The 27052-nt window shown below is 47.1% G+C and overlaps 1 protein-coding gene across 3 annotated transcripts in view; it reads right to left on the reverse strand.

Annotated features, from left to right (window-relative positions):
• Window positions 1-1733: 1733 nt before the first annotated feature.
• The window catches only part of CAMKK1 (calcium/calmodulin dependent protein kinase kinase 1), a 112524-nt gene continuing 87205 nt past the window's right edge, over window positions 1734-27052 (reverse strand). For 2 of the 3 annotated variants that reach the window (XM_052802869.1, XM_052802871.1), the window contains exons 11-17: window positions 26885-26938; window positions 25171-25244; window positions 20618-20705; window positions 17826-17954; window positions 16669-16772; window positions 11517-11564; window positions 1734-8621 (exon numbers count right to left, since the gene is read on the reverse strand). In XM_052802869.1, coding sequence (XP_052658829.1) covers window positions 8549-8621; window positions 11517-11564; window positions 16669-16772; window positions 17826-17954; window positions 20618-20705; window positions 25171-25244; window positions 26885-26938 — 570 coding nt within the window. In that variant the 3' untranslated portion in view covers window positions 1734-8548. The remainder of the gene's footprint in view (window positions 8622-11516; window positions 11565-16668; window positions 16773-17825; window positions 17955-20617; window positions 20706-25170; window positions 25245-26884; window positions 26939-27052) is intronic. The other variant, XM_052802872.1, reaches the window with a different exon arrangement.

The raw sequence follows: 27052 nt of genomic DNA on the forward strand, positions 1-27052 counted from the left end.
AGAGGGCCATTCCCTTAAAAATGCAAAGACTGGACTTGTTAGGAAGAAACATCCCCAGGTGAGAAATAAAGCTACACAGCTTATAAAATTCAAGCAAACCCCCTCTCTGTTTTAATTTGGGCTGCACCTAAGAGATGGTAATCGCTATAGCCTTCGTTGCAAGTCACAGGGCCACAAAGTGCTTTTTGCTCAGTGTTTGCAAAATAAATAGCAGGTTTTTGTCTTTGTGTGGTTTGCTGGGAAACACCAGTCATCATCTCGGTGTGCAGCATGCTGCTGCAAGCAGAATGGGAAAATGAAGCCTTAACATCCTAATTTGAAGCACAGATATGCCTCGTTATCCTCCACCAGCTGTTGGGGAAGGTGTGAGGACTGGCTCAGACAGGGACGTTTCTGTGACAGGATGAGAGTTTCCCACCACACAACAACTGGCTTACAGCACAAAGTGGGCTCCTGCTTTCTTCAGGGAGGAAGGAAAGGGAAGTTAGGGATTTCCAAAGCTGTGCCTACACTTGGAGACTGCTGAAGCATTTAGAAACAATGTTCGTCCCGCAAAACTGAACTTTCAGCCCTGCAACGCATCCCCTCACGACAACACAACAGCAAACAGCCCAGCTCTACTGGAAAAACACGCTTCAGGATATGATACATCCAAGTTTCTTCTTTTTCCATTTACTTTCACTGCCTGGGCATGGCTGCAGACCTGGACCTGTGTGTGAGACCATCCCTGGCTGGAAAGGTTTTTGGTCTTCCCATTTCTGTCCCCTGACTGTAAAGCCAAACAAATCAGCTTATGGGAAGGGGAAGCCGAGTCTGGTTTGCTTAACCAAAGGGACTGAGTACTGTGCTCCCCGAGCAATGAGCTGTTTCTGGGGACATGCAGCCCGGCTGTTCCCTTGTGTCAGGGGGACTCGGTTCCTCCTGGGCAGCTCACTGTGCTACTCGGGAACAGGCTGCAAAGGTGTCAGGAGAACAAATAAAGCCCAGGGCATCTCGGTGAACAGACAAGACTCTAAAGCCAGTTCACTACAAGTACTTTGTACCTTGGGTCCTTTTACATTCAGATCCAGAGGGTGCTAGCAATTTATATATATGTTATATAAATAAATAAATGTATATTATATAAATTCACATACCCATGAATTAACGGGTGTGTTTAGCATTAGTAGTTATTGGGCCCATTGTGTGCATGTTTGGGCAGAACAGTAATGACAGGTGATGAGATAGATGCCTTCATCTTTTTTGTTTGTTTGTTTTCTTTTTCAGTACTCAAAGAACGAGACGAGAGCGGTGCCTCTGTGTGCCTCACCTGGAGGAAGGTCCCCGGAGCACAGCGGGATCAGCCGGCCAGTCCTGCCCCACAGCACCAGATGAGCCCAGGATTTGCTGTGGTTTCCACAACCGTGCTGAGTTAGCTCTAGCCCAGGCCAACCCCTCTTCAAAGCAAACTGCATGTTTCTTCGGAAGCAAATGCAATTAAGGCAAGACAACTTCACAGGTGACATTAAAGCAAGATGCTGTAACAGTTGGTGATGTGGTACTGAAGCACGACGGGTCCCCGAGCATCTTTGTCCAGGGAAAAGCCCACCAGGGAAAGGGCAGGGACAAAAGGAGTGGTGGAAGCCCTGTAAGCCCCTCTTTGCTGTAGCTAAAAGCACAGAGAGGGCTCGAACAGCAGAGAGCACACGAGAGCCAGCAGCAAGTGCCGCGTTAGGAACTGCACTTAGACCGAGTGTCATTTCTGTGGACTTTATTGTCATTTTCTCTTCAGTTCTAGAGTACAAAAGCATGCAAAAAATAGCCTCTCTATTCATGGTACATATTTACACTGTAATGGCCACGTGCCATTACAGTACTGAGTGCATATACATCATGCTTGAATTATAGCAGAGTACATACAGAGTCATATATTTAACATCAAGTATCACAAGAGACTTAAATACTAACAGAACAGGCCTATAAATCAGAAACAGCAGCAAAATTACGGCACAGAGGATCTGAATTATATCCTCAAAAGTTGCAATATATTTTTTCTTGAATTTACACAATTTTTTGGAACGCTTTGACTGATGGCTTGTGGTTACTGACCGAGGCCCTGGGCATCTTGCTAGCAGCAATTCTGCCCATACATGGCTTTCCTTCAGGGAAGGGAAGGCGAAAGGCAGCAACTAGCTCTTGAGCTCCTTTCTTTCCCTGGTCCCACGGGGGGCTGCGTTCAGAGTAACAGAGTAACATGGGATAATCCAGGTTAAATCAGGTTGGGAGAGACCTGATCGGAGAGTGGTTTTCTGTAGGAGGCTCCGGGCCAGAAAAGAAATCCCTTTCTCTGCTTTGCTCAGCAAACAACACTGTAAACGTGCCCTGGTAAAGTGGAAAAGTCTGGTACCTGAACTAAGTTACACAAAACCCCTGTTATCTGCTTTCCAGTCTCCAGTATTCCTGCTGGACACCCGACGTGGTCATGCTCTCATCTCAACAGGACCCCCCCACACTGCAGGACAGTACTCCTTCCTTTGGAAAGGTTTTTACATTTACTGAGATCTCTATCCCTCAGGGCAGAAAGGAGCCTGCCTTTCCTGCTATCCCCATCCAAAACAAAGGTGAGATCGCCCGTCTCAAAGAAGGACCATCTTTTATTGTAGCAGAACAGTAACACTGAGCAGCTAGCAAAACACCTCTGCGCCTGGAAATCACCAACAAAGGTGTCCAAGACCATAAGTGATCCTTTTAACTCGCACAGCCAGTCTGCCCAGATGCAACACTGGAGAGACAACAGTCCTTGCTGCATTTGTTCTGAAGCTCTTGCATTAGCTGCCCCATTAAAGGATAACTTGCAATCATGCAACAGCTTCTCACATACCTGATTGTGCTGTTTGGTGTAAGAGAGCCCAAAGCACCAGCTATGGGATGTTGCTCACTGCAGCTGGCGGGAGATGAGGGGCTCTGGGCATGAGCGAGGGCAGCCGGGACCCTTAGAGAGAGCCTGGGTCTCTGAGGGGCTGTGACGAAGCCCCTGGGCTGGCAGGACAAAGCTCATGGTTTGCTTGGGCAAGACACGGGAGGGAAAGCACTGAGCCGGAGGAGAGCAAATGAGCTCCCCGGGCCACACACCACAGAAATGGAGAAAAACTTCCTTCAGCCCCTGCCACAGCGCTGCTGCTGGCTTCAGGATATGGAGCCATGCTGAAGGAACATAAAATTCCTCCCAACAGCTCCCCGCTGCAAGTCTGGCAATAAATAAGGAATTAAACCCCGTCCTGGGAGTCGTTTCATTGAGTTGCAATTTGTTTTGCATGGAGCAGCTACTCTGTCCCCTCGCCAGGCTCCCTTTGGATGCAGCCGTATACAAAATTAGCTTTCCCGCGACAAACCCTGACGCTGCTTGACCACCCGCTGCTCCCCCCTTCCCTGTTTTATTCCCCAGGAATATTTTCCAGGGCAGCATTTGTCAAACCACTCTCCCTAGGACCCGCAAACAACATAGCTTGAGTTAGCAACTCCCACACTGCAAGGAGCTGGGCATGCATTTAGCCTTAGTGGGTTTTGCACCATTTTGCTTGCCTTGAGGGCCAAATTCTGGCACGTAGCAGGGGAGATGAAGGCCTGCCGAAGGCGACAGGCATGAACACAACGGGGCACAGCAGCAGGAGCGTGCTGGGCTCGCCAGAGACCCTGTCCTTATCATGTGTCCCCTCCGTGGTGTATCACAGGGGACATGCCAGGAGAAGGCACCTAAAGCTGCCCCATTTTTTCATCTCCAACCCCGCAAGGTCTCTCTGCAGCGGGACAAGGCAGCAGCCCGTGCTGGTATCCGAGGCAGGCTGCAGCCCCCCGCGCCTGCAAACCTGCAACCCACCTGCACCGCCGCCTCGGCACAAATCTCAAGGTGTGCTTTCAGCTCTGAAATGCAAAGATTTCTCTAACCTGCAAGATGCAAAAAGTGAACCAGCATCCGGACAGGAGATGTTGGACCCAGACACGGCACAAACAAGATATGTAACTGATGCCACCATGACCAGCAAAGGACAGGCCTGACTTACCCACCCTCGAATGATGATAAAGAAAACATGACAAAGACATGTGTGGCACTTGATCTTTCAGAAAGCCCAGTCTTTTGCTGTGCAGCTTGCTGCTTCTGTCTCAAGGCACAAAAAAAAAAAAAAAAAAAAAAAAAAAAATCACAGTCCAGTCACACTTACTGCTGCAGGTGATTTAGTTTCGCTTGCGAGTGTGGGCTCCTACATGGATCTGGCTGGAGAGATGGTGCTGCAGCCAAAACTTCCAGGTCTTCCTTCTGCCTCCAGCAGCACGGACACCTGGAAACACCCAACCACAGGCTCGCTACAAATACCCTCTCTGTCCTGCACACCCCCTCCATAGACCTGCTCCTGCTCCAGGGCTAAATCATGTGGCTACACCATGTCTGCCCACGCTGCAACTTCTCATGGAAACATCACTGTGAAAACCACTGCCCAACACAGAGCCCCTGCATGGGCACAGCTGGAGGAGGTGGTGTTATAAACACCGTGAGTGTTTATCCATGCGTCCACTCACACACTGCAACGCATCATTAAAGAGCTGAAAAACTCAATTACTTGCAAGTGTGACATTCATAGCGATATATTCCTGCCCAAAGGGTTAAGACATTCACTGCAGTATTCCTCTGTGCCAGACAGGAGAGACTAAACCAGGATTTTTACTTAGCACTGCCTCCCAAACTGAAGGCCTACAGCTATTAATTGAGCAAGACAAAGAATCTACCTCCTGGAGATCAAAAAGATGTGCAATTTCCTCAAAAGAGAAATTTCCTTCAAGGTCTCTCAATCTGGGCCCATCCCCAAGCTGGAAGAGCCAACTGGGGCAGACCAAAGCCAACCGTGCCACCACGCGGCAGGGGAAAGAGGAGCCCTCCCCGGGACGCAGAGCCCAGCTAAGGCAGTTCAGAGCATCCCGGTATCTCTTCTCACAGGATGCCAGTGCTCCAGGAATAGCACAGGCAAGCAAGGATTTGGAGGAGAAAAATATAGAGCATACACAAAAGCATCAGAGCGCACCTATGCCAGCTCTTCTCACTGCTTGGAGGAGCCCTGCCACGCCAAACCCCATCCCTGAGTTCATAGAGAGAAGCGAGACAAATATTTAGCCATCCAGCTACAGAGAATGACTTTCCTGAACAGATAAAAAGGCTGGCTTGCCAGAGATGTTTATTTTCAAATAAATACTCTCTCTTTAGTCTCTTCCTTTCTTCAGAGCAGAAATAGCATTGCTCTGAGCTGCCCTAACATGCACATAAACAAGCAAGGACTTCATTTCACCTAAGTGAGAAGTACAGCATGTTTTTGAAGGAGTCTTACCAAGCCTTTGAATAAATCTGAATGTTTCTCTTGCTGCTAGGGCAGCTTCCACCATTTTCATTTCATGCAAGTTTTCAGGCTGCTGTCTGCAACGCAATACAGATGGTTTCTGGAGGTATAAAGGAAAAACCCACAAGGCTGGCAGATTTGCTGGAGCAACAAGGTATGACACAAGCCCAGCTATACAATTCTGGTTGCTCCCTGGACCTGTGGAAACAGCTCCACAAGGATTTCCTTCAGCAAAAAGGGCAATTTTTTCAAAGTAGATTTTGGGGTAATCATAATAAACACCCATTTCCCCCATTCCCCTCCAAAACTGAAGCGGCACTCCAGCTACCACTAAAGGAACATGACACAGAGCTAATTTGTAAACAAACATCTGTTTGGTTGCATTACTTGAGGCTGAGAGCAGCTTTCCGGCAGCCTTGCGCTGCTAGCTCCCACCCCCTTGGGCATTACTAGAATAACCCCAGCAACTGGCTGGATCAGCAAGTCTGTCTCTATCCCCAAATTATTCTTAGCATATATAAGAAATACAATAAATAACACCATGTTTGCGGTCTTACAAGATCTTTGAGCACCACCCAAGTGTTGCTAATACCTCAGAATTCCCACGGGGATCAGGATTACAGGTACTCCCTTTTCTCCCAGGGCTAAGGCAACTTCCCGAGATGTGTCCTTGTCCTGAGATCATTCCTCTGCGCAGGCTGGGGGCTCACCTGGCATCGCAGCTGTCCTCCCCGCTGTTGGCAGCCCAGTCCTGCCACAGCAGAGCTCTGCCAAGGCCAGCCCCGGGGGCACCAGTTGGAGAGAGCCCATTTTTCCGCAAACTGGAGAACAGAGAGTTCACTCCTACCATTTCCCCGGGGCTGCTCAGCTCAGCCCCTGGTGTGCAGCATGACCCCAGCACTTTGTCCCCAGCGCTTTGTCCCCAGCACAGACCAGTTTGCATGCAGAGACCATCCTCTCCGCAGGCAGCGGTTCCTCCCGGCCAGTCACTCCTCCCACATTTGCAGAGCACCCCTGTGCTCTCAGACTTGCCAAGTCCCCATCTCCATTTTCACTCCCTTTCACTGGGTGCTTAAATCTTCATTACAAGGCAGCAGGGTCCAAGCCGGCACTCGAGTACGCTAACCTGCGGGATGGATCATGGCACACAGCCGAAGCAGAACCACAGGCCCTCGGAGGATGCTGAGCGCACAGCTGGTGCAGGCAGACACACAAAGCAGGCAGGATTTACTGTCTGGATGTGAGCGATGCAAAGCACAAGCCCAGAGCAGCAACCTTTACAGGATCTAATGCCTGCTTCAAAAATTAAAGGTCTCCTTAATAAAATACATTAGCTGCAATACTATTTTCCAATTTGCCAATATCTACAGGTGACACGTGGGGCAGAGCCCAGGCTGGTGACTGCTTCTTGGCATCCCACCGAGGTGGCTGAAAATGAGCAACGGGAGACAGCAGGCTGGGGATGGGCAGCAGAAGGCACCGGCAGCAAAGCCCAGCTATGAAAACATTGGGAACCACCAAACTAGATTGTAGTAAACAGAACAGGAACACCAGTACACCAGTCACTACCAACAATCCTCGTACATGTATCCCCTCGCAAAAAAAAAAAAAAATTAGGGGACAAAGTCCCAAGTCCTCAGTATTAACCTAAAAAAAGACAGTAAGATGATTACATAGGAAGCAAATTTAATCGTGTCCTTTATTTAAGTACTATAAAATAAGAATCCAATCCCACTGGCTTCCTAGGGGCATGTTCAGGCCCCACAAAGCTCAAGGGAGAATATTGACATATATTCTGATGGATTGGTGTCACTGTTTTTTACTCTGAGTGCAAGAGTGAAATTCCTGATTATATACATAGTCCGTACAGTCAACAGCCACCGAAACAGCTGCATTCACCCTTTTAAGTGCAATCTCTCACCTATTGTCCAACCGTAGAGATGAAGCTTCTAATCCCAAGTTTAGAAGCAATCTATGGATAAAATAGCAGCATCAGCACGTGCATAAAAATTACAGTCTTAAAATAAAATTAAAAATGAAAGCCTTAAAAACCCCAAAGATCCAAGTTTTGATCTCTTTTGTGTTCTGTAGCTTTCCTTAGTCTAAAACCCCTCCAAATCTTTCATCCTAGCAAGCTCTCCCAGTTTGGGTCATTTATCAGGAAATAAAAGTTTAAAAGCATCAGGTATGTAATTTTAAAGGAGCTAAGAGATGAGTGAGGGAAAAGAAGTCACCCTTAAATAAAATAAACCCAAAACCTGCCACTTCTTTTCAGCTCTAAGAACAATGTCTGTGCACAGGACTGGGTGCAGCTGAGTGCAATCCCAGCTCTTTGGGAAGAGCGCACTTTGTTAGCAGATATCCTCGGTGCACTAAGCCTTTCCGTGTAACAGCATATCCCAACGCTCCAGATCTCTACGACGTTCAAGGGCTCACTGCACATTACAGGGAATACCATGTAGTGCTTCTATTTTATGACACTGCCCTGACTAAAGCCATCAATACTGGCAGGATTTACACTGTGCAAAACAGAGGGATAAGAAGAGAAGGAAAAAAAGAGAAAGGCATAGAGAGTGACAGCGTTCACTCCAAAAGCAAGATCTCTTCTCCGTTTAACTGATATCCACAGAAATTTTGCCATCAACTCCAACAGGAGCAGGACTGTGTCCCGATATAGAGAAGTGCTTTACCCGTGCATTAAATGAGACAGTTGCCCCCTGATATAAAACCTAGCTCTGATGTAATTTTTTTTTCCTGATGCTTGAAATAGAGAATGCAAAAGAGCAAGGAAAAAGTCTCTGGGGCAAACAACCCATGAGACGTTTGGTTTGCTGCATTACAAATAAAACCACATTCATCGGCCAAGACACCCAACTACAAAGCCCACACGTGAAGCACAAGTGGAGAGCAAGGCACACACGGAGGAGCACATGGACACCTCGCACAAGGAACACAGCTGCCCACGAGGGCCGAGCCAGCCCTCTGCCAGCCACACTGCCTGAGGACTTGCTCTTCTCCTTATTGCTGCTCTGTTCCTCCTTTCTGGTTTTCTGGGTTGGTCCATTTTGTTTTGGTTTTTTTTTTCTGCTTTGCAGGCCCCGGACTTGGTGATGAGGGCAGATGTGTGCTAGACAACACCACGATGGGTACAACAGCAGCAGCACGTGAGCAACCAGCCTGTGGCTTCAGGACGTAGCTTCGTCTTCACACACATTGGGCAGCTCTGGGTCCCTGCCTCCTTCTCTGCTCCCTTGTTTTCTATATGAACGGCAAAGAGATTAAGAGATTAATTAAGAGATTATAGGCACATAGCAATGCAAGAAATAAAGCAGGGAGTGTTTTTTCCAACAGGCAACCCAGGTCAACAACATCAATATTAAGGGGGAATAGCAATGAACCAGCCTGTTGTGCTGGTACCATGTAAACAGCTCAGCAATATCCCAGCTCGATGCACTGCAGTGCTGTGCCTATACACTTGCTTGGTCTCTGTGCCCTGAAGACTGAGCTTTGCGCTTCCCTGAATGCCCTTCTCCCGGCTGCAGCATCATGAGGAGGTATCTGGTTCTTGGAGAAAGTCTTGCAGACCAGCAGCAATGTTTCCAAATTATCTAGTTTGTATTTGGGGAGTTCTGGTTTGCTTTTCTTTAACATGATTTTTTTTAAAAAAAAAAAAGATCAGAGTGATGGCTTGATATCATAACTGCTTCTCCAAAGCCGCACTGTAAATGGAGTAAAAACTGCATGCTCCTACCAGAATCCAGTTTTCCCTATGCAACAGCTGTTTCATTTCAGTTTCTGTGAGTTTGTCTGGTCCCCAAAACAGCTCAGCACCTGAGAGCAGCAGTCCTTAAAACATAGCCAGGGTAACTTACTTGCATTGTACGTCCACCATGATACCATCCATAAGACAGCCTGTGACTCAGATTTGACCAGAGAAAGCTGTCACTGCTCTAGACTGAATGGAGAAAACGTGAGACCTCCAGGTGCCATCCACAGCACCCCACAGCAGAGACCTACGGCAGGCAGATAACTTGCACTTAAAGTGCCTGTTTCTCCATCGTGAAGATGTGAAGATATCCACAGCGTAAAGGAGGTGATGCTACCCCAAGCATCTGCGTCTCCCAGGGTGTCTGGCCTCGCTCTCGCCAGCCTGGCCGCAGGAGAATCAGTTTGCATGGACAAGCCAAATCAGCAGTGGAGAGTCAGCACTGGAGCACATGTGCCTGGAGCACACAGCGTTCAGGAAGCGTGGGTTTGGGGCTCTGGGGTTACTGTCTGGCTGGGAACGACACTAAAAGTACACACAGGTCTATACCAATTTTTAAAGAAACCAGAAATGATCAAAGATCACGTTCCCTTCTCCCTCTGCTCCAGCAAAGCCCTGCGATAAACCTGACCTTGACCCCAGAGCGTGGACCATTTCCCTGCAGGGGAGGCTGAGGAACAGCCCCCTTTTCGGTGCCTGTCATCGCCCTCTTTAAATGATTTATCACCCCGCGCAGCAGCAGAGGCTCCTTTCTCCAGCACAGCACAGGCAGCTCCACACAGCACAGCTCCCTGCCCGCAGCTGCCTGGCACATTCTGCCGAGCCTGCTCCATGCCTGGGGTGCGTTCAACGCTTCCCTGCCGCCCCAAGCAGGTTCTGCCTCTCCAAACACCTTACAGCAGGGCAGGAGGGGTGCGATGCAAAACAGGTTGAAACGATACCCGCATGGTGGTGAATATCTGCTAAGCTGGGGTTGCATGTAAGGCGGCAGAGATCAAGGCATCAGTGCTCTACAGTCTGCACGGGAGCCGAGGCTCATGCTGAGGCCTGCGGCTGAATATGAATCTCCATTGAATAACTCTTTTTAAGAAATAGGATGGTATTTCTGCTACATTTCTTAAACCACAGGTGAGCGAAGCCTGACCCATGCAATTATCCAGGAGACACCACCACTGTTAACCACAGCAGCTGCAGGAAGATCACAGCCACTGAGTATTTACACAGCGTTTCATGCCCAGCAAGGAACGAGCCTCACAGAACCTCCCTCCAAAATGCAGGCAGCACGGGACAGGGATGGAGTGGGACAACCTACAAAGAGCTGAATCACAGAACACACACACTCCTGGGAAGTGCTTAATTCCGCCACTGAGTCCCCATTAAATACCAATAATCTGCCCTCATCTAGGCCAGTGAAGTCCCCCTCCTCTCCATGAAAGTTCTCTATGAAAAATATAGCAGCAGGCAGTGGCACCAGCTGTCACCCACGGCACCACGTCAGTCCCCATCCTCCTCCGCCTGCCTTCTCCTAACTATTTTTGGAGAATCTCTGCAAGTCCGTCCTCACTCAGAGCGGGCGGCATCCTGGCTCGAGCTCCTCCGTTTGTCTCGGAGCGATAAACCAGGCCAGCCAGAGCCTCCAGAGCGGTGGAGCAGCTCCCAAAGGTATGTAGAGGCATGTGGTTGTTTGCTGGTCTCTCAGCCCAGCCCTGATCTCCTCAGGCCTGGGTGGAGGCTGTGTCCTGCCTAAGCACTAGATCCTGAGACTTCACAGTGAGATGTTTGTAAGCAGCTTGTCACAGTTTGCATTGAATGTTATTTTGGTATTTAACGGAATCAATTGGACCAACCGCTTCCTAGAAAGGTCTGTGCAAGTGGTTGGACAAATGACTGTGTTTTAATGAAGTCCTGACTGAGGTGGGTTGGGTGGTCACACAGAGTGGCCGATTTCAGTCCCAGCATATTATCAGAGGCAGAAGCACAGAGAAGCGGTAGAGCAGCTGGAGCAGAGATGGCTCCAGCTCTATTTCTTTTGCATAACCACTAAATATTAAACCTGAGCCCAAATTACAAAGCTCAGCCTTTCCGAAATTCTGTAGCTATTTCCCCTGCGAATGTGGGGCTGAGCAGCAGTTCCTGCTAAAACCCAACCGGCTTTTTTCACCCCTCCCTCCCCAAAGAAGGCTGAAACGCCAAAGAACCACAAATAATAATAATAAAAAAAAGCATACATAAACGTTAGTGTCACACACACAGAATTACTGCAGTAAAATTGCTCCTACAGGAAGGAAGGATGGAGCCGAATACTCTCACTACCACACAAATTACGTGGGCTGAGGAGAGGACACACGTTTCTACAGCACCCAGGGGAAACACAAACACTGAATTACCTTAAAGATGGATGCACATATACAGATGTGTTTAAGAGGAGTCTGTCCCTGAGAGCAAAACAATGAGACAAAGGAGAAAGTGATCATGAAGATGATGGCAGCAGGCAAAGGAGCTTGTATTTCTGTACCTAACAAGCCTAGCGAGCAGAGTGAAATGGAGGATGGAGCTTCAGTTGCGTTTACTTGCAGCCTGAAGGACAGATGAGGACGGGCACTGGTAACAGTGGTACAAACCCACTCTAGCCCCTACCGCTGCTGAAAGCTCCAGATGGTTTCCAGCATGCTGCTGATGTCCAGCTGTGCTTTCCTGGGCCACGTAATTTGGCACCTCTGGGGGTTTTGCGTCCTATCACGGTCACGGCATCACCACCATGTGCAATGGGGCGTGCAGCGGCTGAGCTCAGCGCAGACAGAGCCACACGAGCACGGGGCCACTCGCTGGAGGGTCCTGCTGATGGTGGGTCTTTGCCAGAGGAAAATCCTGTGCCAGTCAGTACCTTGGTCCTTAGGCAGACTATGAGGACACCTACCTGCCCCGTGGGGCATGGCTCTTCCCATGAAGACATGCAGTTCTCTCTTTGCAGTGAAAATCGATAGGGCTTTTGGTTGGGTTTGACTCTGTTCTGACAGCATCTACGTGGTACCTATCTGAAATCTTCCTGGGACTGGAGAGACAGACACCAAGCACTAGCAGAGACCAAGGGAGCATCTTTAGTGGAAACATCTGGCAAATTTAAATCCAAGCTGCAGCTGTTCCCTTGTCAAAGATGATGCTGTAAACCTGGCTGCCCTAGGGGGATCTCTGCAGCCTATTTTTGAACAGCTCTATGGCACCAAGGTCTCGGGGTTTCTCAACACAAAGCCCCCACGAAGCAGGTACCTCTGGGCTGCTTTGGGAGAAGCTGTTTCTGCTTGGAGACCTGGATCAGCCACTTTTTTACCTCCCTCTCCCCCCGGCTTCCTTGTGCTTAGTCTACATGGACAGTATGGCCCTCAGGGCAGTGATGACTGTTTTGCTCTCTTTTTGGGAAGCCTGGAAACAGGGTAGGCTTTCTGAATACAGACTGATCCCCCATACAGGAGCTGACAACCACATTTCATCAATAGTAATAGCAGCCATAATGGGAAAATAAATTGGGTCTGTCAAAATACAGCAATTAATTTGATAGGTAGTAGTTGCAATAAATGAGAGTAATAAAATGTGGTGAAGCCAGGCTGACTCAATTAGGAGAAATCTGGAGCAGACAGAAGAAATGTAGCAAACGCTGCTAACAGAAACCCAGAACTTAGCTGCGAACGCTAAACAGCTGGGTTTAAAAAAATACTCTGCAACTGGAAAAATTAGAAAAGGTCAGTTGCTTCTGCAGCCACTGTTAACAACAGGCTTGAACCTGGCCATAGTCTGCAGGATCTGCAAGGCTTGATGAATCACTGCATCTTCTGGGAGATCCTGCACGAAAGGCAGGATCTGGTGCCATCCAGACACCCGGCCCCGGCTACCGTGCAGCTCACACAGTAAAGTGACAGCTGGCAGCACTCACACACGGCTTCTAGGTGTGCGGAGGTGCTCTCGTGGGAGAGGCAGCTGTTGCAAAATAAGAGTTGCTAAAGTGGGGCATCTTCATTTTAGTTCCCTTCTGCCTGGTGAATGTGCCTGCCATTTTAACAGCTGCCTTTTTAACTTTTCAGTGCTATTAAACAAAGCAATAAATAACACCCAGGAGAGGATTTGCTTCTTCCAGGTCTAAGGAGTGAAAAAAAGCCCTCTCTCCTCCCAGTACTAATTTAAGAACTATTCCAATTCACTGGTGTCTTAATGGTGTCCCCGGAAGGAACAAAGGCTGCAGCAAACATGAAAGACCTCCTGCTATTGCAAAGACTTCTGCACATGCAGCTTCTGCGCAAAGCATTTCCAAGACCAGAGCCCGCCACACTGTGTATAGGTAATGCAGGGAGAAATTAAAAAAATATTCAGCCACGTGATTTAGTTTCCTCCTCTCCAAATCCCAAAGACTGAGCTTAAAGGACAGATCCATTTTAAATACCAGAAAGCAGACTCAGCTGTCAGAGGATTTCCTGCAAAATATATTCTCAGTATGGGCACAGATGTAAGATTCTTGAAGCAGCAGTGAGTGGGGCTTTTGCAATTTCACATGCAGCCTAATTAAAAAAATTGAATGTGAAACTGGAATTTTCTAGTTGCTTTTCTTTTTTCTTATATAGAAACACAACAAGTTATTTTCTACCTATAACTAGAAGGACAGGCATTACAAAAGCTGATTTATCTCTCTCTCTAAAGACGCTGCCACTGGGGAGGAGAAGCTCTGTGGTGGAGAGCTTGGGACCTTGTGGCTCATTTTTCTCTCAGCTCCTTGTGGGCAACCACATGGCAGCGTGTCCAGAGAGCAGTGATGCCTGCAGGCACTGCCCTTCTGTCAAGTCCCACTTTTGGAGTGCCCTGTCCAGCTACAGGGGTGGAAACGGTGCCTGACATGCAGGAACTCTGCAGAGCCTTTATGCTACAACAATATTATCTGTTCCTGCTAGGTCCTAGAAATTTATAGTCATCCAGACTCACTCAAAACTTATTTTAACTAACACAGCGCTATTCATAACATTTGCACTGATGTTATATTTTATATGTGTATTAAGGGTGGTTTTACTAGAGAACAACCCACTATTAATTAAGAACTGGATGGGGTTAGTGTCTAGCTCTGTTTGCCCCTGTGGAAATAACACTGCAATCAAGAGATAACTCACTGAACAATGAACATTCCCATTTAGACTCAGTTCACTTAAAATCAATGTCATTAGATTCAAAAAATCAATCTAAATTTGAAGCAATTTTCATTAGATTCAACCAGTATAGCATTTTTCAAAGTTTGAAATAATAATCCACGTTCCTTAAAAAAAAAGCATCCCTACTGTAGTGTTTAATATATGACACTACTTGTTGAAGAGATTTAGCCAATGTCTTTCTTTTAAACAGAAGGGTTTCAAGATGGGTTCTCAAAGCTCCAGTTGTGCGTGAATTAATTTAGGATAAAGTCAATTGATGGCATGAGACTGAGAAACTAAGCACAGGGTTTAGTGGAGAACTGGCACATTCAAAAACCATTCACATTCTTTTGGGGCATTTCTAAGCGCTTACACTGCTGGGCAGAGGCCAGCCCAGCATGGCCGCAGCTCCATCCCTGACCTGACGTGTTTTTGTAAACCAAGGGCACTGGACACAGCAGCACAACAGTGGAAATTATACATGGTTTTCAAAAACCTTTTAGTCCTGTGCAAGGAGCCTGAATGCAAACATGGGGCTGAAATGAGTAGAGACAGGGAAAGATGCTGGGTTTGTATAAGCTGAGAAGAATATGACTAGCAACTTTAGAAAGGAGACAAATAAAAGTGGAGTCTTACAGTTCATCTTGAAGGCCTAAAAAGATTTAAAAAGGGATTAGACACTAATAATGTGGCTAATCAGAAACTTCACAGCTACATTAGATCAAATGAACTTTACTTATTCTGAGCAGATAATAAAGCACTCGGCTCCAGGCAGGAACCAGCCACACTGTCAAGGGTCAAGAAGTTTTCCCCTTTGGTTAGTTAGTGGCATGGGCTTTCAAGCATCTCAAATGACGGTGGAAGGGAACAGGTCCCTTTTGGAAACAGGCTCAGGGTACTAGAAGAACAGACCACCTTGAGATATCAATTCAGGCAGGGTTTGAAAAGAAGAAATCTTGCCTTGCTCTGAATCAGCTGTCCTGGACAGTGGGAAGCATACAAAACATTTTTCTTCAAATTTAGTAAAAGTTTCCCCATCTCAGAGCAATGCAATGCAGTGACTATGAATGATAGTGAAGATCAATAGCAATAACTAATTCGGAAGGGAATGAGCCAAGGGAAAAAAATGAGGACAAATCCCTTGTGCTAAGCTGGCAAAGGAGCTGTGACTGCCACGCTCTTCAGATATGTCCCCACAGCAGCACTTGTGTATGAGGTCTTTAAATGTTAAACTGGAGTCTAATACTAACTGCCCCTGGACTCAAAGGCAAAGCCTTTACTGAAGTCTCCAATACACAGTTGGGCCCTAAAGCATTATCATCCTTAATTGAGCTGAGCCCTTAAATCCCCACACATCCGTGAGAGAGACAGACTCCTCTATTTGCATTGTCAAAGGTGCAATGAGACTCTTAGCACACCCTCATGGGAGTCTGCTAGGCCTGGTACTGGGATTTTGGGTGGAAAAGGATAATTTGGGGACTACACAGCTTTATTATGAACCACAGCCTTACAGATCCTGTGGGGTGAGAACATGAAAATAATTCTCCCAGGTCAAGCTAATGGTCCAGCTGTTACTTAACTGGACTGATGGCCCAGAATCCTGGCTCCAAAAGGGATCAGTAACAAACATGAGGGAGAAAGAGTAAGAACCAAGTAAAGGACAGAGGAATCCTCCCCCCACTCCTGTATATCCAGACCACTGTGTTTAAAAATTGTTGACGAATTTAAGAGTCATTAATTTGTCTATTCCCTTTTCAATCCCAATATAGCCGTTTATATCCAGCCTCCAAAATATCCCGTTGCAATGTGCTCCACTATTTCATAACTGGCAGTGTGAAAAAATACTGTATGTTTTCTCAAATGAAAAAGCTATGTCAAAGTGTTTTCCACTGTCTGTCCATGTGTCTCCACAGTGTCTCTGCCCAGACTTGGGCCCCAGACCACAGACAAACCACATCATCTGAGTTTATAAAACATGTAAACTGCTCATCTGACACCTTTTCTGTTGTCCATAAAAAGAAGAGAAGAATTAAACCTTCAATACATATTTAGACTAGAGTCTAATGAAACTTATTTTAGTTCACCAACTTCTAATGAATCTTTGATCACAGTGTATTACAAACTAACAGGTTAAAAACCAGACCCAAGTTTAGCACCTTACATGTATTTAAGCCAAACCCATCTTACAGATAGAACTGCATCTATAAAAAGAGTTTTTAGGCTGTTTTAATGCATTGTATTTTAATCCTAGAGGACTTAAGGGAGTTTTGTCTTTAAATGCTACAGAAGAGATTTTCAAACTGCTTCCTTCATCCACTCCACACACCTTTATTCTGCACGTGCAGCAGAGTCAGGCAAGGCTGTATATACGTACATCAGTAAGTTCCCTGGAGCAGACATTGATCTCTCCTCCCGCCTTGTCTGAACCTCGAACGGATTTCCAAAGGAGCGTTTTCTTAGCATGGCCTTCACTAGGATCTTTGAGGAAGAAAAACAGACCAGTGAGAACAGCAGGACTGACTGACTCCTTGAAGCTAGTTCAAAGGAGTCTAACAACAGCTTCTTTAACAATTCAACTGACATTTAACAGCATTACAGCTAGAGCACGAACTAAAGGAACCCACAGAACAGCTATCTGACTTCCCAGCAGTGACAATGCCACTCCCTCAGGCAGTGAGCTCAGACCCCTGGGTGCACACCATTGCTGGCAAGAGGTGAAGTAGATGCTGCTGACCACTGCCTGCTACTCATAGTGGTCCAAGCCCATGAGAAGGAGGCACCAGACCCCTCATGGGCCATCCTCCCAGGCAGGCACTACTGCCTGGAGGGTGCTGCTAGCTCCTGCAGGTTCAAAGGCAAAGGTCCTGCTATCAAGGGAAAAGGATAGTTTTCATTCCCCCCGCTGGCTGTTGCAGCGAGTGTCTATGTTAACATCACACCACAACAGCTGTGAAAACAGGTCATCATTGTGCTCAGCACCTCTCTCCCCATGAGGAACAAACACCCCAAAGGCACCTGCACCATACTAACCGCCCACAGCAGACCTTCAGCTGGCTATACACAAACAACCGAGAGAGCCCTCAACACCTTCTTGAGGTCCCCTGTGGCTGGCAGGCAAGTGCCAGCTGTATACTCTGTGGCAGATGCCTGCTTCTCTGGCCAGGTCACCTCTATGTTTGGAGCCTTCACTCTGAGGATCCAAAGGAGGTGTCTTGCAACCTCTGGATTAATGAAACAAAACATACTTGGGATGCTTCTGGTGTTCTGGGATGTCTGATGCCAGGCACTTTGGGGGTGTGACCCTACAGCTCTCATGAGAGCAGCCAGACAGATATAAACAGGACTGCTCACACGGTCAGGCCCTGCAGAGTCAGGCTGCTGCAGTACCCAGAGACACAAAAACTTCACACTGGGTTGAAAGGCCAAGCTTTTCATGCCAGGAGCACATGTGTACCCTCTCCAAACCTCCTTCACCAGTTGAAAGTTCCAGCAAAGTCCCATGCTGAGGATGCGGTTGTGGTTTATACATACCACAGCTGGCAAACTCGGAATCGTCTTCACCGAGTTCTTCACCTCCTCCTCTGTCACCTCCACCACAGTACAGTGTTCTTCCTCCAGTGGCAGGGGCTCCTCACCACCCTTGGTTAGCCATGGATGCACCTGTGTGGGGAGGAACAGAGACAGCTGTAGGTCTCCCTTCTACAGCGGAGCACTGTGGTGTTGGTGATGAGAAATAGGGGCACAGGACTAAGCTGTCGGTACAGCTCCATTTTCCACTTCCAGCGATGCACTTCAACCAGCTCCCTTGGAAATTGCTGCAATCCGGTGCCTGGCCAGATGGCATCCCCTAAAGCCCAGTGCTGTCACATCCACTGCCACTGACCAGCATCTTGGAGGAACCTGGCACCCCCTGAATCAAGTTTGAAACACTTTGAAAATCTGAGTTATCTAGAGTGTTTTCATCTTTTTCTCTCACATGCACACATTTCATGTAGGATTATGCGTGCTCGCTACCTGGGAGAATCAAGATTGTTTATGCATCTGCACAAACAAGGGTTTAGGTGCTTAAAATGGAGTACTTGGGTCTGAGTACTGAGGCCTCTCATGCTACTGCAACAGCCTCCTCCCTACATAAACAGCGAAATAACACACCTTGCCACCTGGGCACCATGTAAACCTCTACATACTCACAAAGGAGAGAGAAGGCAGTTTCCCACCATCCCTCCCTGTCACTGCCGTGCTGCTGTGGAAGGGAGCTGATAGCAGGATGGGATGAGGGTCTCTGCTACCCACATCCAGGGCTGGACGTTTTGCCTGTCAGGGAAAGCATCCTCCAGTGTTGCTGCTAGAAATGCCTGCCTCACCCTCCAGGACGAGGAGTTTAATTAGGACGGATGCTTACTGCTTACTGCCATTCCAACGAGTTGGATGCAGGTGTCCAGAGTGTTTTCCAAGGGCTTAGTGATGAGCTGCTTTACAGCACTTAATTAAGCTGTGTTTTCCAAAGATCATTAATTGTGCTTATAATAACTCTTTCCAAAGGCACATCACCACGTCCAGCTTTAAGTGAAACCAGTGCACTAAACCCTAGTCTACCTGGGGCTTGCGAATGTTTCAGCTAGAAAGAGGACTCTGTCTACCCGTTATGTTCAGTGTTCTTCATACAAAATCATTTTGCCTGATTTATTTTGATGGTGAACAGCAATTCCAAAGCCACTCGGGCAGAGCAGTTAAGATATTTGTCCAGTCTAACCCCCTTATACAATTTTACCGCCTCCTTCCAGCTTTTGCCGTGTTTATCTTCATTGGAGATTTATCAACAATAAATGATCACATACGAGAAGCAGCATTGAGCTAATGCTTGCCAGTAGAAGAAAGTTTGCAGCCACATCAGGATTTTACCTTACAAGTAAGGAACATGAGGAGGGGAGTGTGAAAACATGGGAAAACAAAAAGGGAAGTAACCCTGGGAGGAGGAGGAGAAGGAGGCCTGGAGCAGCCACTTAGAAACATCTAACTATGCAAGAAGCCAAGGCTCGATCCCTGATGCCATGTGGCCTGCTATAAGCTACTTCAGAGCGAAGAAGCTCCTTGGCATTGTCTGTGAATACAAATACAGAGGGTGTGTGCCATCTCCTTGTCTGGATTGCATCAGCTGCACACATCAGGCTCTCCTGTAGTCTCTAGGTTGGATTCCTCTGACCAGGGCCTTCAGTGATGGTGGAAGTCACTCCACAGCCAACTCTGCCAAGAAGCTGCTCAGCCATCATCTTACTTGGGGAAACAGCAGAGGAAAGCTACCCTTTTTCTACTGCCTCTCATGGGGTGGTTTCCTTGGTTGTGAACATGAGGAAAGCCGTGTTCAAGGCCCTGGGCTCAGCCCAGAGCGATGCTAGAGACACGTGCTTTTTCAGCATCAAATGCAGGTCCTCAAGCACACCAAGCATTTTTAGTGCATGGCCAGCGATAAGATCCAGCACCCTGCTCAGCTCTTCTACCCAACGGGCTGTACAGGGCACATGTTTCCACATGAAGTGCCTGCAAGAGCTGCCAAGTAAAATCCCTTAAATACAGCTCCAAAGGACTTCCCACCATCACTGGCTGTGGCCTCCTGGGCATGGAGGGAAGGGATGTCACATTTTTTACTTGAAGTTCAACCTTCCTACTGTCAAGCTTTGGTGGCAAATGTGCTGGTGTTGGCGTGAGACAAAGCAAAGAAGAGTTGTGTGCCCTGCAGAGGATGCTAATGGAGCTCTGTGGAAATCTTGAGATCCTCCAGCAGGTCCAAGGCCTTGGTGAGGGGTCACAGGAGGACAGAAAGCCCATGCAAAAACAGAATGAAGCCAAACCCTGCAAGGCATTGTGCTCTACCAGGCATATTCCTCTTTTCTATTAATAAGCATCTCCCAAGTAATGCTGATAGGAACAAGTGTGCTGCCTTGAGGCCTTTGACCATGCAAGCACCAGAGGAGGAACACACTTCCAGCCTCTGTAACACAGGTCCAACACTGCCAGCACATGCTCTGCAGCTAGCAGTCCCCATGACAATGTTGATTCTCCCAGGGATTTGCTGAGGATCAGCCAGCTTTTGAGTAAGTTTAATTTAAATAAGTAAACAAGAAAGCTTTTGTCAATATTCCCCAAGCAAGCAGCAGCGATGGAGCTGTTACATGCTGCAAAATGAGCACTCTTCCTTTTTGAGGCGGCGCGCCAGAGAAAGCTCCCAAAACAAACACAAGGAACAGCTCTGCCTCATTAGAAGGTACCAAAGGAAAAACAAAATCAGCTGAGACAAAAGACTATAAGATCAATGTCCAATTTACCTTAATTTCAGGGACTGTTATCCTTGTTTCTGGATTTTTATCAAGCATACGTAGGATCAATTCCTTCAGCTCTTCACTTATCTGTGCTCTGAGTAAAGAAAACAGCAGTATACAGTTAACAAGGGAATTGTAAGTGCTCAAGGCATGCATAGTCCTTACTGCGTTACTTGGTAGAGAACCTGCTCTGCTCAGAAGATATTTTCTCTGCAGACCCAGCTTGAGAAAGGAAGGTCTAGTTGGCTTGGTTCCTTCTCAGGCATCACGGTCATGGCTACAGGGCTTGGTTATCCTGTTCCACCCACTAACACAGCTGCATGCTTGCAAAATACAGGACAAGGGATCAGGTGAATGCATCTAAGAACATTTTTAAGTACAGCACATTATAGGGGAATTTCAGAGGACAGATTCTAGGACAACAATGTGTTATTGAGAGCAGAACTAGAGCTGGGCTCTGATACAAGAACAGCACAACTTGATTTGCCAAACCTGCATCATGAGCAACCACATGCTGCAAGAAAAATCCCCATTTGACACTCAAGGTCCCAGCTGAGCTTGCAGGTTGTGTTAATTAAATTGCTTCTATGAACACTGATGGCAGCCAGTTCCATAACTTGGTATTTCCCACCTGTATGGCTCAGCCTTAGGGTAACATAAGGAGGGGATGAACAGATGAGATTAAGAGAAATAAATCTAATTTTTTAACACTATTTCCAAGATCTAAATGCTAGAGCACCTGAACCCAGAAGCCACCTTATTCACACGGAGCCCTTGGTCCTGCAGTCTGCCTCTCTAGTCCAAAGGCTTCAATGATTTCTGTTGCTAATGATGCAGGCAATGTCTTTAAAACACACTTGATCTGTATGATCAAAGTGCTACCGAAATAAAATGCCAGTCTATGACAGAATCGTATTAGGCAGCTGAAAGTCAGTATCACAAATGACTTTCAAGGAGCTGTGTTTCTGCATGGAGATGGGATTTGGCAGCATAAAATGTCACTCCCTAGCAGGGTTGGATTTCAGATTGAAAACACTGATGAGGAACCAGGTGCTGTGCCCAGTTCCTCTGCATCCCCCACAAGCAGAGGAGGGAATAAACTATCATAAACCTAAATGAAGACCACATCACAGTAAGGGATATTATAGTCTGATGAAAACAGAGCTGCTGTTTAATAATTTATGAATACTTTATGTGGACTTTGGTTATGGGATCTTTAACAAACAACCACAAGGAAACACTGCTCATTCAGTGGGAAGGGGCAGAAAGTGGGTTCAGTTTAAAGTCTGAACACTTTCAGAGTTGCATCAAGGGTCTGCAGTACACAGGCAATATGGCCCAGACAAGTGGAATGGCAGGATGAGTCCTCAGAGGCTTCCCACTTCCTAGGCTGCACTGCAGGTGACAATTTGGGTGGGAATGGGAAGAACGGTCCTGCTCTTGAGATGAGCTCCAGGCACAGAGGAACAGCTATGGGGAGTAACAGTGCATTTAGCAGGTCAGAATAAACAAGACTCTTAATGAAAGACCACACTGGGATGTGGGTGGGATAGTGTTTTTGAAATACTTAACACCAGATCTGTACCAGAGTGGCAACATCTTTATTTAAAATACAAGCAATAGACTATATATAATCACCTAACATTTCTGGGCACAAGATTGATTTCTATACAACATAGGATTAACGTCATAAGGAAAAGCCCTGTAAACAGGATTGCAAAGTGTCAGGTGGGTTATGGCCAGGTGACAGACTGCATCACCCTGTCTCTGTTCTTCCTTCTCTTCATTCTGCCAGGGTGCATGCTGTACCCGATGGCATTTTTCATCTGAAAAGCCTGTGCTATCTGGAATTTCTCACAGTCATAGTCCTGTCACGGCTCTCAGGAAAATGCCAAGCATCACAGAGCTCAGCATCCATTTGGGAGTGCTGCCAGCACCATAGATAGTTTTACAGGGTGCCCGCAGGTCAGAGAACATTGTCCTGGACTTCAGCTCTTCACCTGGAGAGACTATGCAATTTCTGGCTCTCTTAATACATGTCTGGACAGAAACTTCTCCAGCTTGCTTTTCAGTTATGCCAGGATCATCAGGGTGTGAGCTAACCCCATTTACCTTGTGTCAGGCCAAGGACTCACTGACATGAATGAGAACTCCAGAGCAATAAATATTTATCCCAGCGTCTCTAAGGGAGGGTAAGGCACAATGACGCCGGTAGAGTCAGCTCCATCTCTGTCCTAAAGGTTGTCAGGAAACAGGCAATGACTTTCCATGGATTGTCTACAAACAGGAATGTGTCTTTTGTAGCCATGGTGAAATAAATTGAAACCAAAATATTCCTAACTGTAGCGAGGTACTAATTCTGTGGGAGGTCAGGGTGGATCCAGTCCAGTGAATTCCAGCTTTATGTGCATGTCTGTTACTGCCTTTATCTAACAAATAGATGCAGTTTAGACAGCCGTCAACACCCAGTAACCCTCTGCTCCTCCAACAACCTAATGAGGGGTGCAGCTTTTTTTAGGCTGGGAGAGCAGGTCACTGAGAAATTCAAATAAATTATGCAGCCAAATTACCGCTGAAGGAAATGTCTGAATGAAGAAAAGGTCCTTAGCACAACCCAGTTAGCCCATTAAATGTTAATAACTTACTGCAGAGGCAGATGGGAACAGTCACTTGTAAGCTGACTGCTAACCCAAATATATGATGGCTGAGAGAGGATGGGCATTTTGCCAGGACCCAAGCAAACAGAGAAGACTGCCAGGGAAACATAAACAATTTTTTTTTTGCTGCAGTGCTGTCAAGTCAAAGTCCTGCCCCGACTGCAGAGCAACTGGTGGGAACAGAGCAATGTGGCATGACCAGCCTTTGTGCTCTTAATGCCTGAAACCCAGTTAGCTGTAAAACCTCACCAGTGGCACAGGGCTGGCTTGCCAGAATTGCTCCATACCCATGACTGGGGCCTGTGGTTGCCATCTAACAAGTGGCCTGACCTTGTGGCCGCAGATCCTTGGGTGGTGTGTTCCACACAGTCCTTGGTGTGGGCTCTACCAGCCTGAGTGGAGATGGCTCCATCTGAGCTATCTGCAGTGGCTGTGCTTCATAGTCAATGGAGAGGTAATTAATACAGCCCGTGGAGCCTGGGGTGTGAGTCATCCCATCTAAAGCAGATGTCTAAAATAGGACAGCCTGAGTACCCATTGCTGCAGACTCAGAAGGAAGCCTGGGACTGCCAAGTCAAATTCAGTGAGCATCTCACAAGAAATTCACGTGATAGATGGTGGATACATGCACGTATCGCAGGCTGCCTGACAACAGCCTTCCCTTCCTCTCTAATACCAGACGTGCTTTTCATTAGAGTTTTAATTTCTTCATGCTTGTTTTAAATCAAGTCATTTTATCTCTATGTTTTTATTAGAATGAGCAATTGGGTCAAGAAGGTCAAAAATTCTTTGCCTGATTACTGTGCTGATTTGGGAAGGAAAATAAAGAGTGCAGCTTTGGCTACTTCACCTGATAGCAACCAGGAGAAACAAATTAATCACCAACAGAAAGTCACCAGAGACCTGAAGTTGGAGGAAATGCTGAGGAGTGGCGAATACATGAAGGGGAAGGCATGGTGGCTCGGTGGCAGAGACTGAGCACACATCGAGTGTAATCATCTCCTGACAGGCTCATCTGACAAGACCGCGAACACTCGTTGCTCAGTGGCCCGATGCTGAACTTCCCACTGCTCAAACGGCATGCCAGTGGCCTTGGCTTGTCCCCCTGCACCGAGTGCACTTTTGTGGGTTAGAGGACGCAGCGTGACTGTGCAGCCAGCCATCCCACCTCACACAGCCCAGTAGTCTCCATCACAAAGCTCTGATGGTGGCCAACATGAGTTTCCTTCACTGACCAAAGCAGGGTGGGGGGCAGCCTCTCAATATCAAATAGGTAAATTAATTTCTGGTTTTTTTTCATAAGTAGCCCCAGTCTGCCAGCATGCAAGACAAACCCATATTTTCCCGGATTGTGTTGGAGGAGGCAGAGGAATGAGGATGCAACATGTTGTATATCTCAGGACAAGCCTTTTTCCACCAGACACTTCCCCCAGAGCTCCAAGGTAAGTCCACAGAAGCAGCAGGTGCTTACTTAGACTGAGACCAAGGTCTATAAACAACATTGCTTTTGAAAACTAAATACATTGAATCATTCCGGTGGCTACCACATCGACAAACTTAAAATCCCAACCAAGCCATGCTTCCAGCATTCGTAGGGTCAAGTAGCTAGAGCAGAACTCCCTAGTTCCATAACTCCCATACTGAAACCCCTCTGCTTCCAAAGATTTCAAGAGCCATTTCCTTTAGTCCCTGCCTGCACAACATGGACACAGGAACAGCAGAGGCAGCTGTAATGCTTTGACAACATCTGCACAAAACCCACATGAAGGACCCAGGAGAACACAAAGCACCTCACCTGCCCTTGTCTGTCCCTCCGTGGTGACCTACCAGCATTTATGCTGCACAGCGAATAACACTGAAAACTGAACTTTATTTTACAGTAGCTGAGTAAAGTTTACTTACTCTTCTGGGAACTCTACAGGCTTGTTCTTGATCCTGTTATGAAGACCCAGAATATATTCATCTATAAAAGGGCACTGTAAAGCAAACAAAAGATTTTCCAGTTGTCAGAGATCCTGGCACTGCTCAAGCGTTTGTCATTCACCTAACAGAAGTATACTGTTTGCACTCTCTTGATTTTACGCAGAGATGGAAATAAACAAATTCTCCCCCCCCCCCCCAATAAATTGATTTGTTCCTTATTAAAAAAATAAGTGCTGAAGAATAGCAGAGGGATCTAGGGAATACGTAACTGGATTGGGATACCCCCCCTCCATCCAGCCTACCAGGTGACCATGAACTACTCATTTTCCTCTCTCTGCTCCACTTCTACCTGCAAAATGGAGATACTGATAGCAGCTGGCTTGTATCACTGCTTTGAGGTCTCTCTGTGACAAGCATCATTTGGAGCTAGGTATTACTATTAAAACACTTGGATTTCCACTTTAAATTCAGATATCTGAATTCAAAGCATATTTTTCTCCAGCACAACTTTTTACACTGGATTCATTTAGACCTAGATTCTGGCTCTTCCTACCTGGCAGGGCAGGCAGGACAGGCAGGCGGTTAACTGGACTGCGGTGAATACTGTGGAGGATGCAGGAGCAGCATATTCACAGGCCCTATGGACATCTGCATCAAAATTGAAGGAGCAGGTATGCTTGTTTTAGTGGGCTGCTGGCGGGCCCTGCATCAGCCTGCCTGGCCAGATTAAATTATGAAATATAAAATAGGTATGAAACGTACAATATTTACTGTACAGGGTCACGTGGAACAGAGGAATGTATCCTTGCGCTTGGCTTTATATTCCCTCTATTTCCTCCAGTGCTTGCCACAGAAGGAAGTAATATCACCATGAGGTTATACCAAAATATAAAATCAAGGTTATACCCTTTCACTTGAGGATTTGGCCCAAATGAGACACCGTTATAGGCAGAGGTCAGAGAATATTTTCCATCCTGACTTAGCTCAGTGATATCACACTAGCAATGGAGACAGTTCTGCCTCTGCCATCTCCCCCAGCCACTTCTCACCCCTGAGCTGGATGCCTTATGCCTGTGTGGTGGTATCTGCAGTGGTCTGTGCTTGGACAGGAGGTTCAGGTAACGTATGTGCACACACAGACCACATGTACCTGCTGCACTGCTCGCCCTGGGAGAACACAGGTGGGACAAGGGGCTTCTGGCCACAGGAGAGGGAAAAGCCATGACAGGACATGGAGTTTGCAGAAGGCAGCTCTGAAGAGCTGGCTCTGCTAAAGTGGCCTCCATCTGGCCCAGGTCAGCTCTGGCAGACACAGCTTTCTGTAATCTGGATTGCTAAAGTGCTGCAGTGGCTTGGGATGAAACCTATGCCTCTCTCCATGCTCTATCTGGCTTGTTTCTAAATACAAGCAATATGGATAACCCCTCAACAAACTCTTGTTGGTGCTACTGATGGTGCTCTGGGTTTGTAGCACAAACAACTGCTCTGAGTACAGGGGCCAACTCTAGAAACCATCCTTTCCACAGATCACAACGTCAGCCCCTTCTCATTCACAGGGTGATTTGGGAAAACAGGAGCTTGCAGAAGGTAGGTCTTTGTTTCTAGTATTTGCCTTTATTTGGAAAGGAATGAGTCAAAAGGCAGAAAGGCAGACACTCCCATGGAAGGCTCCAGCATCTGAAAGCCAGCTTACCTTCCCGTAAACAAAGCAGTACAGGGTAATTCCCATGGCCCATACATCAAGTGCCTGAAAGAAAGCATGTGCAGGCAGTAAATGAGACACAACACAGAGATGATCTGAATGAGCTGGATTTTCCCACCGACTCACAGAATATTATTTGTATACATTTACCATTTTCTA

The sequence above is a fragment of the Harpia harpyja genome, chromosome 12 (genome assembly GCF_026419915.1).
Source record: "Harpia harpyja isolate bHarHar1 chromosome 12, bHarHar1 primary haplotype, whole genome shotgun sequence".
NCBI classification, from domain to species: domain Eukaryota; kingdom Metazoa; phylum Chordata; class Aves; order Accipitriformes; family Accipitridae; genus Harpia; species Harpia harpyja.